Genomic DNA, 20,103 nt, shown 5'->3' on the forward strand with positions numbered 1-20,103 from the left:
GCTCTGTGGGATCAGAATCACTGTAAAAAGGAAGGGTGTGGCATCAGTGCTGTAGGGCTATATGTTACTAAATAATATGTGTCATTTTATGAATATTAGTTTTTGGTGGTCTTCAGAGGCTAAAACTTTATGAAGGGGAGCCTAAATATATAATAAGCACATAGAATAGGTCCTCTATAACTTCCATTCTTTTATCTTCATGGTTGAGTACCTCACGGGCTCCATGTGTTCTTGAAATCAAAGTCGAGAAATAGTCCACATTCAGAAGCATTTTTTAAAACTAAGAGTTTGATCATCTTCACATAAAATTTTAATAGCATAGTTAGTTTGGAGGTAGATTTTTAAAATTTGAAAACTCCAAGATGAAGTAAAATGAGAAACACATCTTTTGTTTTCCCGTCTTTGAATCTTTAAATGCGTCGTCAGATCCTCACTGCCAGAGTGGGATGCTAAATTGACTACTCTGCCAGTACCTGGTTGTCATTGTGGTAAGGAAGTGAAGACCACAAGTTCTTCTCGCTGGCTCCCTCTCCTTCGCCTCCCTCCGGATCAAACCTGGCATCCATTCCTGTTGATTTTACTTTCTCAGAATTTCTCAAGTACGTCTCCTCACCATTGCAGCCACCACCATCCAGGCATCTCTCTACCAGGCTAATGCTTGCCTCCTCATAGTCTCTCCACGTATTAGGTTCCTGTTGCCACTGTAGCAAATTACCACAAACTTAGTGGCTTAAAACAACACAGATTTATTCTCTTACTGTTTTGGAGGCCAGAGGCCTAAATGGTTGTCGCTGGGCTAAAGTCAAAGTATGGGTGGTGTTGGTTCCTTCAGGAGGCGCTAGGGGTGAATCTGTTCCCTTGCCTTTTTCAGCTTCCGGTGGCCATATGTATTCTTTGTTTTGTATGCCCTTCCTCCATCTTCAGAGCACGTTGCTATACTCTCTGCCTCCATCATTACATGCCCTTCTCCACTCTGAAATCTCCCTTGTGATTGTATTTAGAGCCCACCTGGATAATTCTGGATACTCTCCCTGTTGCAAGATCTTTAACTTAATCACATCTGTAGTGTTATTAAGGTGACATTTACAGGTTCCAGGGATTAGGATGAGAATGTCTTTGGGAGCCAGTATTCAGCTTACCACACCCTGCCACACTCAGTCTCTCGGCAGTTCCCCTTGACACAGTAGCCAGAGCAAATAGTGATCTGATCTATAACCCCTTCTTCCCCCAGTTTAAACCCCATCCATGGATTCCATAGTCTTAGGATCAGGACTACATTTTTTACCATTTCCTCTATGGCCTTAGTTTTCTAAGGCTGCCGTAACAAAATAACATAGACTCGTTGCTTTGGCAACAAAAATTTATATTCTTACAGTTCTGGAGGCTCAAAGTCCACAATCAAGGTGCTGGCAGCCTTAGTTTCTTCTAAGGTCTCTCTCCTTGGCTTTCAGATGGCCACCTTCTTGCTGTGTCTGCACATGATCATCCCTTGGTCTGTGTGTTATCTGTGTCCTATCTCCTTATAAGGACACCAGTCAGATTAGGGTCTACCCATATGACCTTATTGTACCTTAAGTACCACTTTAAAGACCCTATGTCCAAATATAGTCATATTCTGAGGTATTGGGGTGTTAGGATCTCAACATGTGAGTTTTGAGAGGACACAGTTCAGCTCATAATGTGTGGTCTGGGCCTCTCCATCTCTTTGGTTTCATCTCATGCCCTACACCATCCCTTATTCTGGTTTCCAGCTTTGGTGACTTTTTTCCCCCAAGTTTTTAAACTTGCCATGCCTTTCTGTCACAATAGCCTTTCGTCTAAATAGCTCCACCTCTCATCACTTCCTGCTATTGACTGATGGTATATGGAGATGGGCCTATGAGAGGTAATTAGATTTAGATAAGGTCATGGAGGTGGACACCCATGATAGAATTGATGTCCTTATAAAGAGATGAAGATGCCAAGAGCTCTCCCTCTTTGCCATGTAAGGACACAGCTCTCTCTGAACCAGGAAACTAATCCTCACCAGACACCAAATCCCCCACTCCTTGATCTTGGACTTCTCAGCTCAAGAATTGTGAGGAACAAATATTTGTTGGTTAAGCCAACTAGTCTATGACATTTTTGTTATAGCAGCCCAAACCAACACAGATACTTTCTCACAGTTATCTTCCCAGACTCTCTAATTTCTCTCCTTCTATGTGTTCATAGCTTTTCCACATACGTCTGTATCAGAGCATTTGCTGCGGTTGTAATATTGTTTATGCTTGTGTAATTCATTTATTAAGGCCCCTCAGTCCCACTAATCTGCAAGCTCCATAAGTGTACCGACCTTTTTACCTTTTTATTTTTTTAAGTTTATTTATTTATTTATTTTGAGAGAGTGTGTGTACATGAGAGCAGGGGAGGGGCAGGAGAGAGAGGTCCCAAGGGGACTCTGTACTGTCAGCACAGAGCTCATTGAGGGGCTCAAACTCACACTCACAAACTGTGAGGTCATGACCTGAGCTGGAACCAAGAGTCGGATGCTTAACTGACAGAGCCACCTAGGCACCCCTGTACCTTTTTAGTGTATACACACACACACACACACACACACACACACTATTATGATCTTTGTCTACAATACCAAGTAAAAATATTTATTGAATGAATATTTTTCAAGCAAACACCCTTTTCAAAGATTTACTAAAATATCTTCATTTCTTATTATCACTGGGAGAAAGGAGACTGGTGTATGTGTGGGTCGGAATAAATATTCAAGCTTTAGAATTTTTATCTTTGAAGCTTTTATACAACCTCTTTATAAAGAGTTCCATGAGAATGATCTTTAAATAAGAAAACTAGGAGGTATTTTAGTTGGGAATTAATGTATTAACACATACTTAAAAATTGTGTGTTATACAGAGATACAGAAGGTGTTTATATAGTGTCTATCACTTGTCTGCTGTTTTCCTGGAAGAATGTACATGTTTCTGGCTGTAAACAACTTATTTGCCTTTCGAAGCTAGAGAATAAATTGTGGCTTATTCATATTTTACCTTCTTTTTATAGAATATCTTCAAGTAGCTAACATATGAGCAAAAAGTTTTGGCTTTTAAAAAAACAGAATATGTGACCTTTGACATTCATAAACACGTATCTTTACACTGTGTAAGGTCCTGTGAAAAGCACTACGTGGCTGCCAGCCAAGTTTCATTTCTTATACCAGGAGTGTTAGGGCCACATGGTGTGTTTTCAAGGAGAATGTTAGCTTACAAAGCTTGTAAACCACTGACAAAATCCCGTCTCCTACAAATTCTGTCTTTGAAAGCAACTAAATTAAATAGCACCCTTCTAGAATATGCGAACGAATACAAAGTTCCTACTTTACTAAATCAGTGAAATTTATAATAATATAAGGTTCCTGTTTTTAAAAAAAACTGTAAGTGGAGTTAGTCCATAGGCCAAATATATAAGGAATATTGGTGGAAAATAGTTTCTTCTACCTGATTAGCAGTGGTAAACAGCCACGGGTACGTTTTAGCAACAGCCAAAGTAGGGTCCTCTTTTGGCTCATTTCCTAAGTTGAGGATGAAAGCACACATCAGCAGGTGAGAAGGTAGACCTCTGTTTGGCATGTTGCCTAGCTTGCAGGCCTGTCCTCTGTCTCTGCTAAGGAGACTCATGTAGGGTTCCATTGATCTGAGGAAGATTGCTGCTGTTGTTGAATGAGCTCTGGGACAAAGAGTCAAGCAAGGAATGAAGTACCATTGCTGAGCACTTACTCTCCCTGCTCATCTTTCACTGTGGTTCCTATTTCCTGGGCTCTTCTGAGTCAGGATAGAGCTCAGCAAGTGGGGTGATATGGACAGTGGTCAGAGACATTGATGGCACCCCAATGGGCTCACTCCAAGCACCAGCTTTTAAGCAAGTGAGATGGATTCAGTGACCTGTTCCTGATTATTTATTGCTCTTTCTGTTTTTCTTATGACCTATTTCCCACTGTAGGCTCCCAGAAGCCTTACCTATGGCTGTCCCTGGTGGCCCATACTGTTCTTCCTGAGCAGAGCTCCATGGTCCTCCATTGGGGCCTCCTTTTCTATGTGTTTGTAATCCCTTTTACACACTAAGCCTATATCAGGTTGCTACAACCCTTTGTCTTTCATTAGCCATCACACTGGATATTGATCACTCTCACAAACTAATTCTCAATAAGGTGTTGCCAGAGAGAAAGGGCTATAGTTCATTGCCTGTTTACCATACTTTATTAGATATTTCCATTTAATCCTTTCTACCAACCCATTATCCCTATTTTATAGAAGAGGACCAAACCTTAAAGTGCAGAAAGAGTGAGGACTTGATTCCAGTTTTATATGATTTCACACACACACACACACACACACACACACACACACACAATGCATAGACTCCTTTTCCTGGGAAATTTATAATTTAAAGGTTGACGTACATATTACTTAATCCCATTGTTAGAATTTCTGGCATTATCCTTAGCCATTGAGATATAGATCTCGACCAGGGATCTTTCTAGCACCTCCAAGTTGTAACACATAGGTAGCTGCCTACTTAAATGAATTTTTTAAAGGTTTAAAAGTGTAACTAAGGGGCGCTTGGGTGGCTCAGTCGGTTAAGCATCCGACTTCGGCTCAGGTCATGATCGCATGGTTTGTGAGTTCAAGCCCCACATCAGGCTCTGACAGCTCGGAATCTCGAGCCTGCTTCAGATTCTGCGTCCCCCTCTCTCTTGGTCCCTCCCCTGCTCACACTCTGTCTTTCTCTCTCTCTCTCTCAAAAATAATTAACATTAAAAAAAGGTAAAATAAATAAATTAATTAATTGGTAAAATAATTGATTAAATAATTATTTATTTTTAATAATTTATTTTTAATAATTATTAATTAATTATTAATTAATTAATTAAAATAAAAGGTAAAATAAATAAATTAATTAATTAAATAAAAGTTGTAACTAAGAACAATCATTTATTAGAAATCATTTTTCTGTGGTATGCTAAAGTTATAAAATCTTTCTTACTTGATTCTCTGAATAATGTGGATTCTTTGAGATTAAGAGTAGAAGTGGGTAGTTTAGACTGGAAGGTATTGTAGTAGTCCAGGTGAAAAATGATGTTGGCAATAGAAAAAGAGAGAAGTAGTACATAAATGAAAAATATGTGCTGGGGGTAGCAGACAGAAGAGGCTACAAAGACCAAAAATATGGAAATCCAGAAATAGATGGAGGTGTGGTAAATACTGTAGATTGGTTCATTCAACACCTCTGCCATCCCTTCTCTATTATTTTCCTATGCTGGTGTGGCCAGAATTCCCAGAATACCTTGCAGCTAGGACTTTGTGTGACTTAGGTTGTGCCAACACAGCACTTCCACATGCAGCCTGTGACAAGAGGCACAAGCAAAACAGTGAGGGGTTGCCATGTGCAGAAGAGATCTTCTGACAGACAGTGTCAAAGTTTTCTGGTGCTGCTGGACCATCTGTCATGGAAGTTCTGGTTTTCAGTATCTGTTGTTATGGGATCTGAGTGGCGGGGGGCAGTGTTGTGGTACTTTTTCCAGTTCAGTTTTGTGATGGCCTTTTGTCCTGGCCATGTGCTTCCTGCTCATCTGTCACAGTGGTTTCTCTGTGGAGTTGTCCTGTTGAACACCCCCCAGTCTGACTGTCTAGGCTTCTTGGAGATTTATGAACTGTCAATAACTCTCTTTCTGTTTAAACTAGCTAGAGATTTCTGTTGTTTTATTCTGCAAATAAGAATTGGGACTTGTCCTGCTATCACAAAGCCAAGAAAAGATGATGCTTCGAGGAGGCTAATTGTGTTTAGTACTGTTGAGAATGGAAATTTCAAGGTGAGAATTTATTAAATTCAGTGAATATAGTTCACTGTGACTCTAGCAAAAGCATCTTTTCTTTCAGTGGAAGTAGAAATCAATTACAGTAAGTCAGAGGTAGGGAATAGCAGGTAGGGAAGTGAAGACAGCTAGTGTGGACATCTTTATGGGGACCTTGACTGTGATGGGGAATATGGCAGAGGTGAAGCAGTTGAGCAGGATCAGAGGTCAAGCTAAGAAATACAGGAGCATATTTGATTACTGGAAGTAACCAGTAGAGGGGTAGACAGGAGAGAGCAGGTGAAACATCTGTGAGACCTTGAGTCAGTTATGTAACTTCTCTGTGTCTTAGTTTCCTTACCTGTAAAGTTTGGGTAACAGGATCATTTTCTTAGGATGTTTTGGGATTGGAGTGAAATAATGTGCATGAAGAAATTTCAATGCAATGTCTTGTGTTTAGTAATGGCTTTGTAAATTTAGACATTATTACTACTACTACTCTCGTTTGCTATTGTCTTCTGTATATTTTAGAATATTGTGAATGTGGAATACTAGATCTCCCTTTCAGCCCTTGCAGACCAGCCCCATTGCCATATTATCCTTCATGATGAAGTAAACATTCATCAAGCACCCAGCGTGTACCAAGTATGCCTATCACAGGTGTCAAATATATCTGATGTATGTATCAGATACAGAACTAAACAAAACTTGTTCTCTGCCTCCCAGTTGCTTCTGGACCACTAGAGGAGAGAGATGGGTAAAACATGAATACTTTATGCCAAGTTTTATATTGTAGCAGTCCGGTTCTAGCAGGAGCAGAACTGCTGGGAAATATGTATGTGTGTGTTGTATTTATTTGTTCATATATACACACATGCACACACATATTTGTGCATTTATTATAGCTGGCTAAGTAAACATGAAAGGCAGAAAGGAAGGATCATGAACAGGCTGAAATGGTACAAGCACACCTTTTTGTCTTAAGGCCCACCTGCTCTCATTTGTCATGGGTTTGCCCAGCTCTTCTGTTGACCCACCTACCTTCTTGTGAAAGACTGTGGGAGGTATTTTTCCCTCATATTCCTATCTACTCCCTTCTAGGCCAGTTGATTTTTAAAGAATTAAATTTATAATCAGCAGATACACAAATTTATTCTAATATGTACTGCTTAGTTTCTTGAATACACTCGAGCTGCATTTATTAACAGATTTTATTTAGTCATCTGCGCAGCTAGTTAAAGTAATTGGCTGGCTGTGAATTAAGAGCACCACCCAAGCTAAAATGTAAATTCATTAGTTTTCAACTTCAGTTTTTAATTTCACCTGCTGTTTACTGCTCAAAGGAATAAATTGTATTTTAAATGAAATGTATATTTAAGGGAGAAACTTCAACAGCCAATATTCTATTTTATTTTAAAATCTGCCTCTTTGTCTCTCTGAAAATTAAACAAGTTGTGTCAGATTGTGGCAACCACTGATGAGTGTGAAAAGCTGTCTTAAGAGTTCTGTTGCCAAAGGAATTTGAGGTATTGGGTTAGTTAGTCTAACGCTTTTGCTTTTTGTTGCAAGAAGTTGAAAGCAGCGTAGGTTTTACAGAAAAGAAAGGTGGGGTAAGGTGGGTGGGGATTATGTTTCAAGGCCCTTAGCAGGAGAGATGCAAGGTTAGCATGCACATGTGGGTGGGTGTAGCACCAGAGTGTGGGGGGATAAGGCAGCACTCAGCCCCCATTTGTCTGAGGATCCTTCTGCCCTCTGTTCCTGTTTCTCTCCAGAGTCTGCTCCACCCTCCTCCTTACTATTCCCTGGCTTCCTCTAGTTTCTCATGTGCATGTGGCCTGGCCTGGTCACCAGCCCCGTCGTTTCCAACCACTGCCATTAATGGACATCAGTCTCGATCTCTCTTCGATCAGATTCCTGAACGAAAAGATGCTCTTGGCCCTGTTTGGGCCCCAGAGAAATTATGCAATATTCTCCTCAAGAACTGATTTTGCCTTTTCATTTATACATGTCACAACTACATTCAACAACTTTCCATAAAGTTCTTTTCCAGCCACTTTTGGGAAATGTGTGGTTTGATCAGAGAAACCATGTTTTAAAGTCTTATTTGATACTCAGGTCAGTGGCAAATAATTATTTAACCCATGAAGAAAATGAGCTTTACCCTACTGCTTCATTTCCCATGAGTCTCCTCTTTCTTGCCGTGTGTTTGTGCCTAGGATTCGGGCCAGGTGGGGACGAAGGAGCTCAGAAATGCTCTGCAATGGGAGCAGAGGGGCCCTCAGGGAGATGGGGGACGGTGTCCAATAGGGGTAGAGGAAGGGCCCTGTGAAGTTTGTGGCCTCTAGAGGAGCCCCTTGGTTCAGCATGATGGGGCAAGGTAAGGTTCCAAGTCCCTTGGGGAGAGGCTCCAAGGCGGAAAGGTCAGAGACAACAAAGGTCTGTTCTGTGCACAGAGACCCCAGCTCCTGCTGGCAGTGGCAGTGACAGTTAGTGAGGCTCTGACCCAGCAATTAGTATGGAAAAGTCTTCTGTAGGTCAGCTATCCCTCAGTAAAACAGCTCCCTGTACCCCTTCAGAAAGAAGCTTCTAAGAAAAAACTTCAAGTGGGGCCCAAATTCTAGTGGCAAACATATTTACTGTAAACCAAATGCGGAAGAAATTAAAAATGGCATTGATTATCATTGTTATTTTTGACCACAAATGTTAGGATTTGCTGGGAGAGCAAGTGGGCTGGATCTGCGGGGAGCCACAGGCAGGTGTGAGGAAGTGTCCCTGGGCATCCCTGGGGATCAGGCTGTGAGGTGATCTGCCCCTAATACTTTACCCTCCAGGAATCTTCACCCCCCGTCCCAGGAGTTTCAAAAATCATATAACTTTAACTGTGACTTGCTTCTGAAATTATGCCATATTATCTCTCTACTGGTTTGTCCTGGATTAACCTAGGTGATATTTGTAGAAGGAAGGTTCAGAGTCCCTTAACTTAAAAAGTAAAATAAATTCTATTTCCGCTATAGATTTTATTACGAAATAAGGATTGCATTCCTGGAGATAAAGTCCTCCATGAAATAAAGTTGAGTGCTTTGATAAAGAAGGGAATAAGATGATGACCATTCTGTGCTTCACCTAATTTTTTCCCTGGATGTAGCACAATTCACCATTTCTTTCTGGTAGTTTAGGAACTACCTTTTAGACTGAGGAACCCCACACTTTGCAGCCTCGGGAATTTGGCATCCATCGTTCTTAGACATTTATTAGTAAGTGCTACCAGAGAGCACATATAATCACCTGAAAATTCATTCATTGATTTATTCCACAAATATTTATTGAGGGCCCACTGTGTTTCAGACACTCTTCTAGGTGCTGGGAAACATCAATATACAAACCAAAAAAATGTCTACCCTCATAGAGCTATTCTGGGGGAGTAGCCCGGACCATAAACATAATAAATAGTAAACTATACAGTTTTTTGTTAAAAAGTAAGTGCTATAGAATAACAATATAGAATAGAATGTGATAGATGTGGAGTGGAAGAAAAGCACTGTAACTTTAAATAGGGTGGTCAGGGATAGCTTTACTGAGGGGGGAGAATTTGCACAGACTGAAAGGGTGAGGAAGCAAGCAATGTGGATATATCAAGGAAGAACATTCCTGGAAGATGGGGTGGCTGGTGGAAAGGTCTTGAGGCAGGGATATTTCTGGCATGTTCAAGGCCAGCAAGGGTTGGGGGAGAGATGAGAGTGGGAGGAGGAAGCTGGAGAGGGACAAGGAAGGATAGAGGGGGGCCAGTTCAAATGGGACCCTGGAAACTACTACAAGGACTTTGACTTTAATTCTCAGCAAAATGGGAAGCATTGGAGGGTTCTGAGCTGAGGAAAGGCATGATCTGACTCTTGTTTTTAAGGGATAAGATGGCCTACTGTTACTGAGAAGGAACTGGGGTGTATGGGAGATGAGGCAAGGATGCAAACAGGGATCCAGGGAGGAAACTGTTGTACAAATCCTGGCAAGAGGTGATGATGGCTTGACTGTGGAAGGTGGTGGGAAGTGATTGGATTCTGGATATATTTGGAAGGTAAAGGCCACAGGATTTTCACATCAACTGGATATGATTGGTTGAATTAAACTTTGACTTATATAAAACAAATGGAGTACCTAATAAACATAAATTAAAAATTCTGTATACTGAAGTTAAGTACAATAAGTTGGACCCATATTGATATTGATGTCCCCTCTCCTTACATTTGGTTGGAAAAAATGTGCAGGTAACATCGGCTGAGCCAGAGTCCACATCAGACTTTATACAAATAGGTATTTTTATTCAGGGTTTTTCAGAAAGGCTTAAAAAAAAAATACTTCAGTTGTGTGTTCTCACTTGCATAATTTTAAGAGAAGGTTTGAAGCTTCAGCCAAGAAGTCTTCCACCAAAGATTTTTGCAATAACTTTGCTAAATGTGCAGCTGACTAATCTGCCATTAGGCAAGCCAAGTCATGCTTTGTTGAATATTAAATTGTCAAGATATTAAAGTTAAAACTTGCTTTAGTAAACCCAGCATTAACAACACTGATTGCTGAGATATTGTAGCTGTATGGTTAGAATGCATGATGCCAAAACCTAATACAGGGTTTCAACTCTGTTGTACTGCGTTTTGCTTCTTGTACACCAAACCAGTCTGACTTCCATCTGCCATTTACTCTGTCTTGGTATAGAGAAATAATATACTTGAGGATAAAGCAGTCAAACACTTCATTGGTTTCAGAGGGCTAAGGGAATAATATAAACAAAGGGCTAGCAATTGGAAGCAATTGTCTTTAAAGTGTTTCTATTACAGCCGTTCATTAGGACTGGATAGATTTGCCATCCAACTTATTTTTCTGTGTACCTAGCATGAAATTTGAAGAATTTAATCTAAAATGAGTAGAGTTCTGTTGACTAGTTTGGGACATACATTTTATCAATTGACTCAAGAGTCCAATCTTTCTTTGAGCATGACCTTTAGTGGTAGTATTTTAAATTAAGATACAATCAGTTGTCCCTGTTATTAATATAACCTTTGCTTTTTTGGTGACATGTTTTAAAATCTTTGGGTCTGATTACATATTCCATACTGTGGTTAATGTGCCATTGTCATCAGTTACAAAATATGTAATGTATATTTATGTGTTTTGAAAGCAAGTTTAAAAAATGAATCCTACTGTCAGGAAACACAGTCTGAAATAGGAAGGATTCTCTTGCAAAGTTTGTCAGGTGCAACTGTGTGGTTTCCTGGTGAATGGAAGAGTCAACGAGTTGCTAGGCCAAGTAGACCGTTCACTTGCCTTTTAAGGCTTGCTCTCCAAAAGTGGTTTTGTTGTGGCATGAATTTTCTTCTCTTTTCCAGAATTTCTTTTCTACTTTTTTACTATGCAGAAAGCCCCAAAAGGCAAATGGGTTGGCTTTCTGCAAATTATTCCTGGAAATCCAGTTAATCTACAGAGCCAACTCCTCACATTTTATTGGGTTGAGATGAGTAAGCAAGGACAGCTTCCAAGAGGGAGTGCTGACACATGCTTTTTGGCATCTTATTGCTGTAAATCCATAGGGAGGGTGTTAGGATTAAGGTGGCCTGGGATGCACTTCAGTGTAGACAGAAGAAAGAATTGATCAAGTAAGTGGGCTGATGTTAGAAGCCATCTTCTTTTCTGATGAGCTGTTAGAATCCTCCTATGAAAACCAGATGTTTTTGTATTGAGAAAAACTGATGAGCTTCTGTCCCTATCTTAGAAAGTGGCATCCAATCTACAAAGGACACCATTTAGAGAAATTCAAGATTTAAATAGATACTGTTAACTTCTTGTTTAAAATAGTGCAATTTTCCCAAGTATATCATATTTATAGTTACGCTGTTTATCTTTTTCTAGGAAAACAAAAGCTGTTCATTGCAATAAAAATTTTGAGTTTTATTTGTTAGTTAACTCAGTAATTGGTAGCATTCTCATATAATTGAACACTGAAGCTTTGTTCCCTTGCAAGAAATTACACTGGATGATGCATGTGTCTCTGATATGCTGTATGAAGGGCTTCTGTGTTGGGTAGGGAGAAGGAATTCATTGGTAGTTATTGTAGTACAATATGATTGAGTGGTGCTGATAATCAATGGAACTAATAGTGCATGTGAATGCATTATTTTAAGTAATTCATTTTCCCTTTAATATATGCATATATGTTAATAATTGAAAGCTAGTAGAAGGAAAAGTATTCATTATATAAATGCCAGATACTTGAGAAACAATTAGATAAAAATGATATGTATCTTTTCATCATAGAATAACTTCTTAGGTTTTTAAATACCAAACTATGGGCAAATAAGATAGAAAGAAAAATTGACCTATAAATCTGCTCCCAAGAGAAACCATTCTTAACATTTTGGAATGTCCTTTCAGAATTTTCTCTCTTTATATATATACACATCTCTCTTCCCTGAGATCATATTACATACACTCATTTGGATTTTCTTTGTTTTCAGTTAATGTAGTAAATGTCTTTCCATTTTAATAAATATAGAGATATGTCTTAGTTTTAGCCATATATTTTACTTATGCATATTTAACCCCAAATTTCTTGATGGATGTTTAGGGAATTTCCATTTTTTAAATGTTATAACAAGTTCTGTGCCAAATAGCTTTGTGTGCTTTTCTTTTTTCTTCCCTTAGACATAGAATTTCTAACACAAAGGGATGCACAACTAAATGTGCTACCTTCACCAGGTCGGCCTCCTACAGCATGTATCTTCTCTCCAACAATAATTAAGAATCCCAGTTTCCTTATATGTCGACTAACAGGGCATTATTCCTCATAATTTTGCTAAATCTTAGCTTTTAAGTTGACTTTAATTTGAAAACCTTAGAAACATGAAAGTGTCCCATAATAACACCACCTAAAAATTGTATGTGTGTGCGTGCGTGCGCACAAGTATGCATGCAGATGTCCATCCATAGGTGTGTCTAATTATATAAGAAAAAAACCCTCTTGGCCCATTCAGTCTTCTGTTCCTTAAGGTGTAAGCTTATTTAGCAAACTACTCTGTTTTTTAAATGCAGTGCAATCATGCCTAACATATTAGTTTGCAACTTGACTGTTAACTCATTATAGATCGTGGACAAATGTTTTCCTCTTAATAGATCATGGATATATCCTGATGACCTTCTTTTGGTGATGTCATGGTATGCCCATTGTATGGGTGTTCTGTAGTTTGTTCCCCCATGACTAAAATTTTGGTTGTTTGATTCAGAAATTCTAACCTCCAGGAATTTTTTCTGCAAAAAAAATGCTTGCACAAGTGCATAAAGCTGTACGCATACATATACAAGGATGTTCATTGTAGAATTATTTTTAATAATGAAAAATTGAAAAGAGCCTCAATGTCTGTCAAGAAGAGATCAGTTAAAAAAAATCTGATCTCATGACTGTTATAGTTTTCAATGTTTTAAAAAGTCAGCAGCTCTACTACTAACATGTAAGGTTGCCCATGATTTATTGTGAAGTGAGCAAATAAGTTGCAGAATAATACATATAGTATAATCACCATCATTAGTTACTCTAAACAGGTATTTATGTATTTTTAAGTAATTTGAAGTTTTGCAGTAAATTGTTAAAAGCTTTTCTTTCTGGGGGTTGGACCTGACTGGGCAGGGCTGGGAAAAGAGTGGGGAGGAATAGAATAGAAAGCTTTCCTCATTTTATTTTATATACATCTTATTGAAAATTTAATAACAAGCATATATATTTTTAAATTTTTTAATCTTTTTAATTAATTTATTTTTCTATATAATTTATTGTCAAATTGGTTTCCACACAACACCCAGTGCTCATCCCAGCAGGTGCCCTTCACAATGCCCGTCACCCACTTTCCCCTCTCCCCCCACCCCCATCAACCCTCAGTTTGTTCTCAGTATTTAAGAGTCCACCCCCCATCAACCCTCAGTTTGTTCTCAGTATTTAAGAGTCTCTTATGGTTTGCCTCGCTCCCTCTCTGTAACTTTTTTTTTCCCCTCTTCCCCTCCCCCCTGGTCTTCTGTTAAGTTTCTCAGGATCCACATAAGAGTGAAAACATATGGTATCTGTCTTTCTCTGTATGGCTTATTTCATTTAGCATAACATGCTCCAGTTCCATCCACGTTGCTACAAATGGCCAGATTTCATTCTTTCTCATTGCCAAGTAGTATTCCATTGTATATATAAGCCACATTTTCTTTATCCATTTGTCAGTTGATGGAATACATTTTGTAATAAACATTCTTTAAGTTATTTATTTATTTTGAGAGAGAGAGAGAGAGTATGAGTGGGTGGGAGGGGAGAGAGAGAGGGAGAGAGAGAAAATCCCAAGCAGGCTCTGCACTGTCAGTGTGCAGCCCAGCACAGGGCTCGACCTCATGAACTGTGAGATCATGACCTGAACTGAAATCAAGAGTCAGCTACTTAACCAACTGAGCCACCCAGGAGCCCCTTAAACATTTTTAAACATGAAAAGTACATTTAAACTATAGTGAAACAGTGAAAAATAAAATGTTTAAGTGAGACTAGGTAGGTTCCAAGAATCTACCTACTTAACAGTTTATGACTCCATGAAAACACAGTTAACTGAAAAATAAATAGGAGGAATTTCTTATAGATACAAGTGGCTTCATTTACAATGTGGCAGAAGAGTAAGAAGAAGAAAAGAGGAAGAGAGAGTAAACCATAAAGTCAGAAAGGAGTTAGCGGGAAGCAGAAGTGGACACCATTGATCCTGTTTCTAGAGGAACACATAACTCAAATTCCTCTTCTTCAGGAGAGCTCTCCATTCATGTGAGAGCAGCTGTGTGGGGCATAACCCTCTGTTTTCTAAACAAAATATTCCCAGTTCCTCCCAGTCATATCCTTTGCCATGCTGATCATTCTGCTGTGTTTGTTCCACTTTGTCAGTGTCCATCTTGAAATGTGACAACCAGAAAATGCTACTGCCTTCTAATTTACAGTCTTATCAGTGTGAGATAATCAGATTAATCCCTCCCTGGGCAGGGGACACTTTTTTTTTTTAACCTAGACTAAGATTATTCCTAAACCTTAGCCTTGTATTTTCTCCTAGAAATTACTAGTTAACGGTCTTGCTGTTTTTCTTCATTGTTTATCCCACAGGACTTCTAGATTGTGTTCGTTGGTTTTCTGGCTGTCTTCCATTGTTGAACCCTTTGCCCCCTTCTGAGCTGTAGCATAGAGTGATTCTTCCAATAGCCTCAACTTTTTTATTATCAAAACTATCAGCTCATATGAGTCACATAATTAATTGATATCTGCTTCCAGGAAGGAAGCTAATTTGGCCCAGGCCCCATCGATCATCAGAAGAGTTTCCTTTTGTCACCACGACATTGTGCAAAGTGGGGGAAAAATAAATAAGAGTGCCCTCTTTGGACAGATAAAGTACAAAAACTCCTCCTCAGGTGGAAAAATTAGAAAAGTGTCCCTCTTCCATGGGTGGAAAAACCAGGACACGTCTTGAGTGGGAGAGGGATTTTAGTCTCATCTTACCAATATGCAGGATATAACCATACAATTACTTGCAGTGGCCTCGATTGCCATAGCATAACTTATTTTTTAGCAAACAAACTAATAGACTTTATGGATACCTCTTTTACAAGCACAGTTACCCAATATCTGGTCTAAGTGTTTTTGTGAATACGTTTTCCATACCAGTTACTCCTGGTTTTGTTCCTTCTTTCTTTTTTTCAACAGTTCTATTGAGGTATGATCTATATACCATAACATTCATCTCATTGTAAGAATATGGTTCAATTATTTTTAATAAATTTACAGCATTATACAAATATCACTATAGTCTAGTTCTGGAACACTTCTGCCGCCATAAAAAGTTCTCTGGGGCCCATTTGCTTTCAGTTCTAGCTCCTACTCCCAGCCCTAAGCAGTCACTGGTCTATTTCCTGTCTTTATTGATTTGCCTTTTCTGCAAATCTCATATAAATGCGACCATATCTTCCTCTAGCTGCTTTGTTCTGCTAAAGTAGTAAGGGCCCAAATCTAATCACGGTCCCGATGCTCCTTTTGCTGTGTTCTTCTGCTAATCTGCGAGGGGTGCAACAACTGGATATCAGTCCTGTCCCCTTCTACTGCTACCGCTGGCCCTTACTCATCCCTTTCCCTCCATTCTGCCTCAGCATTCAAACATGCTCTGTTACCTCTTGTCTTCGAACATTCTCCCTTGTCCAGCATCCTCTCCAGCCACCACCCCATTTCTCTGAGCCACTTCAGAGCCCAGCTTCTCAAGGTTTGACTTCATGTGCTCTTCCCACTCTCTAGTCTCCTGTGAACTCTCTTTTTAAAAAATGTTTTTAGGGGTGCCTGACTGGCTTGGTTGGAAGAACATGCGATTCTTGATCTTGGGGTCATGAGTTTGAGCCCTATGTTGGGTGTAGAGATTAATTAAATAAATAAATTCAGGAAAAAAATTTTGTATACTACCTGGTATGAATAAAAGAATGTTAAAGGTAATACAGTAATAGTAATATAGTAATAGTGATAACAATGAAGGTCTACACCTGTCATCCACTCCTTCCACCAGCTTTACCCACAGTGGAACTCATGACTCCAAGTATCAGAAATTTCTTACTCATCACGACATTTTTTGTTCTCTTTGGCCCATTTCTAACTCCTTTTTCCCCCCAAATGTTTGTTTATTTATTTTTAGAGAGAGACTGAGTACAAGCAGGGAGGGACAGAGGGAGAGAGAGGGGAAGAGAGAGAATCCCCAGCAGACTCCACGCTGTCAGCACAGAGCCCCATGAGGGGCTCGACCTTATAAACTGTGAGATCATGACCTGAACAGAAATTAAGAGTCAGACGCTTAACTGACTGAGCCACCCAGGTGCCCCTCTAACTCCTTTTTAAGTCTACTTTTAAAACAAGGAGTCTAGGCTCACTAGTCTTTGACATCCATTACATTGCTAAAATTCCCTGATTACTATTGACAGAGTAGTTTCTTGTTTAGGATGTATTGTGGAAGATTTATAGCTTACACTGTTGAATGTTACTATATTTTTATGAAGCCTTGGCTACCTGCATGATATATAATTATAATATAATTTCCATAGGAAATCTATTCTACTTTCTATTAATTTGCTTTAGAATGCTGGGGTTTTTTTCCCCTAAAATTTTGAAACTAAAAGCTGAGCTTCCTCTAATGTTCTCCACTAACCCTATCTATCTTTGGATTGAATTCATTTAACCAGTACATTTGCCCCAAGGGAGGTATAGATGTCAATTATTGCTACAACTTAATACTAATGACTACTTAAATATTTAATTAATGTAATACTTGACACTTAGGGAGAAACTATTTATAATCATCGAAACCAGGCCTTTGTTTTCATCTTCTGTGCCTGGAGTTTAGTGTATCCCTTTTGGAACGCAGGTTTGGAATGAAGTGCTATGGGAGTGAAAAAGCACCTCTCTCTCCTACCTTCAGGCAGAAAAAGTTGCATAGAAAGTGACTCATGGTGGGGCGCCTGGGTGGTTCAGTCAGTTAAGCATCTTGATTTCGCTTCAGGTCATGATCTCACAGTTTTGTGAGTTCAAGCCCTGTGTCAGGTTCTGCATTGACACTGCAGAGCCTGCTTGGGATTCTCTCTCTCTCCCTCTCTCCCTCTCCCCCTCCCCAACTCACACTGTCTCTGTCTCTCTCAAAATAAATAAATAAACTTAAAAAGAATTTTAGAAAGTGACTCATGGTGGGTATTTACAGTATTAGTAATTACATTTGTTGATTTTCCAAGCTACATGTTTATTGAACATTCATTGCATTTCTTGAAGTTTGAAATATTTTTTTTTTTATTGTGTATTGATGTTATTAAAACAGCTCTTAAAAGCATTCATTTTAAGGGGTGCCTGGGTGGCTCAGCTGGTTAAGCATCTGACTTTGGTTCAGGTCATGATCTCACGGTTTGGAGGTTCGAGCCCCGCATTGGGCTCTGTGCTGACAGCTCAGAGCCTGGAGCCTGCTTCAGATTCTGTGTCTCCCTCTCTCTGTGCCCCTCCCCTACTCATGCTGTGTCTCTCTCAAAAATAAATAAAAATGCTAAAAAAATTTTTTTAAAAAAGCATTCATTTTAAGAAATATTGGAAGTTTTTAATGAGTAGACCAAAAGTGGCTGACTGTTTTCCTAGAGGTAGGTCTGACAGGAGCACCATGAGAAAAAGATCTTTTTGCCCTGAGAAGTGAAGGCCAAGGAAAGAAGAAAAGAGCTCAGTTGAGAGCTCTATGTTCATATGAAAGATTACATTCCAGCTAACTGGATTCCAAGGCATAAGTCATCCCTGGGTTCTGGAAATTCTCCTATGTGAGCAGGTACTGTGACTCTAACATGCATATCTCAGAGTTTCCCTTTAGTCTGAGAATTTCTAGTCTTTAACATCATACGTTGGCAGTCTCTGCTATTATTGAACACATATTCTGATTTTATTCTGAAAATGCCTTGTTTGTGGTGTTAGCCTCTGTTAATAATAAATCTATTTGACCAATTTGTTATACTTTTCCTCCTACCTGAAATTAAACAGAAAGGAACAAGCATATCTTCTATTTAAGTGGGGAAATGAAGATTTATTGATTTGACAAACTAAGTCCACAAGAGGCATGAGCTGTCAAGTGGGCCTGTGAAATGGCTTAGAGGTGTGCATATTTTGAAACACTCCACCGGTCAGTGAGGCTCTTCCTTGTACACTCATGACTTTAAGAAGTTCACTCCAGGGGCGCCTGGATGGCTCGGTCGGTTAAGTGTCCGACTTCAGCTCAGGTCGATCTCGCAGTCCGTAAGTCCGAGCCCCGCGTCGGGCTCTGGGCTGATGGCTCAGAGCCTGGAGCCTGCTTCCGATTCTGTGTCTCTCTCTCTCTGCCCCTCCCCCATTCATGCTCTGTCTCTCTCTGTCTCAAAATAAATAAACGTTAAAAAAAAAATTTTTTAAAAGAAGTTCACTCCAGACCTCATTTATAACACCCACCACCTTTACAGAAACCTTTCTTTAACTTCAGTCTTTGTTCTCAGTCATGACAAATTCTGAAATAGCCAGATTCAGTGCCCTGAGGCATAATTTTTCTATTTGTCTTAAACCTTACTCACTGTTGTATTTAGTCAAAAATGATAAGAAAAATTAATGACTTTTTTATCATCATACTAACGAGGGATTTCACTAAGATCTTAACTGCTTTAGATAAAAGATAAAAAATAGTTCTTCACGAACTAGAGTATGCTTAAGATCAGTATTCATATTCAGAGATAAGGCTCATTTTGTGTTTCATTGCACCCTTCTATGCCATATAGTCAGTGTGAAATATTTAAGAATTTATTTACTTACTTGAGCTTTCTGTGTTGTAGAAGAGAAAACAGTGATGTTTTAAATTTTTAGATTTATCATAGAAGTATTATGCTTTCAAGTCTTCGACATTTTTATGTGCCTGAAAGGCTCCTCTTACATTTGTGGTGTTTCTTGTTTGCATTATGATGTGTGATGTATCAATTGCATATTACTCTGTAATGTCAGCTATTTTATTTCCATGTTACATATTTCTCATTCAACCTATAAAATCTTCAAGATGAACAAGGAGGGCTCTGGTCTGTAGTCTCTTCTCAGGGTCATCTGCATGTAGTTGTGCCAAGCTGCTGTTCCGTGTGGGTAAGAAGTTTTGTGTTCCATTTCACAGGTGGGAAGCATCAAGCGGGAAATGACCTTCACATTTCAACCAGAGGACTTAAAACGTGACTCTAATAAAAAAATGTCTCATCAACACTTGTTTCCATTGGCCATGGAGGAAGATGTGAAAACGGCAGACACCAAAAAAGCCAACCGAGTCCTTGACCATGAAAAAGAAAACACGCGCTCCATCTGTCTCCTTGAGCAAAAACGAAAAGTTGTTTCTTCCAATATTGATGTTCCTCCAGCAAGGTAAGGGAACATTAGCCTTTCTATGTGTTTGCCTGTGGAGAGTGTGTACAATCTCTACCATATTTCTTCAGAGTATATAGACTTAGGAGGGGCTTTCTGCCAAGAACATTTTTCCGTTGCTTGTGTGAAGTAGAGCAGGTGGCCCTGCTCTTCGGAACTGACTTCATGACTGCGCTAGTTGCGAGTATTGTCGCTGTAGAAAAGAATGTTTTATTCGATTCTGGAAAATGAATAATAAAAAACAAGAGAGTAAATGTCAAAAAAGAAACGTGAAATGTAGTACTGAGCGTAACCA

The 20,103-nt window shown here is 39.3% G+C and overlaps 1 protein-coding gene across 1 annotated transcript in view; it reads left to right on the top strand.

Moving 5' to 3' along the window:
- The window catches only part of ZNF704 (zinc finger protein 704), a 238,576-nt gene that overhangs the window by 35,126 nt on the left and 183,347 nt on the right, over nt 1-20,103 (top strand). Inside the window, exon 2 of the mRNA XM_027064328.2 lies at nt 19,567-19,808. Coding sequence (XP_026920129.1) covers nt 19,567-19,808 — 242 coding nt within the window. The remainder of the gene's footprint in view (nt 1-19,566; nt 19,809-20,103) is intronic.

This window comes from Acinonyx jubatus, chromosome F2 (assembly GCF_027475565.1).
Source record: "Acinonyx jubatus isolate Ajub_Pintada_27869175 chromosome F2, VMU_Ajub_asm_v1.0, whole genome shotgun sequence".
NCBI classification, from domain to species: Eukaryota; Metazoa; Chordata; class Mammalia; order Carnivora; family Felidae; genus Acinonyx; species Acinonyx jubatus.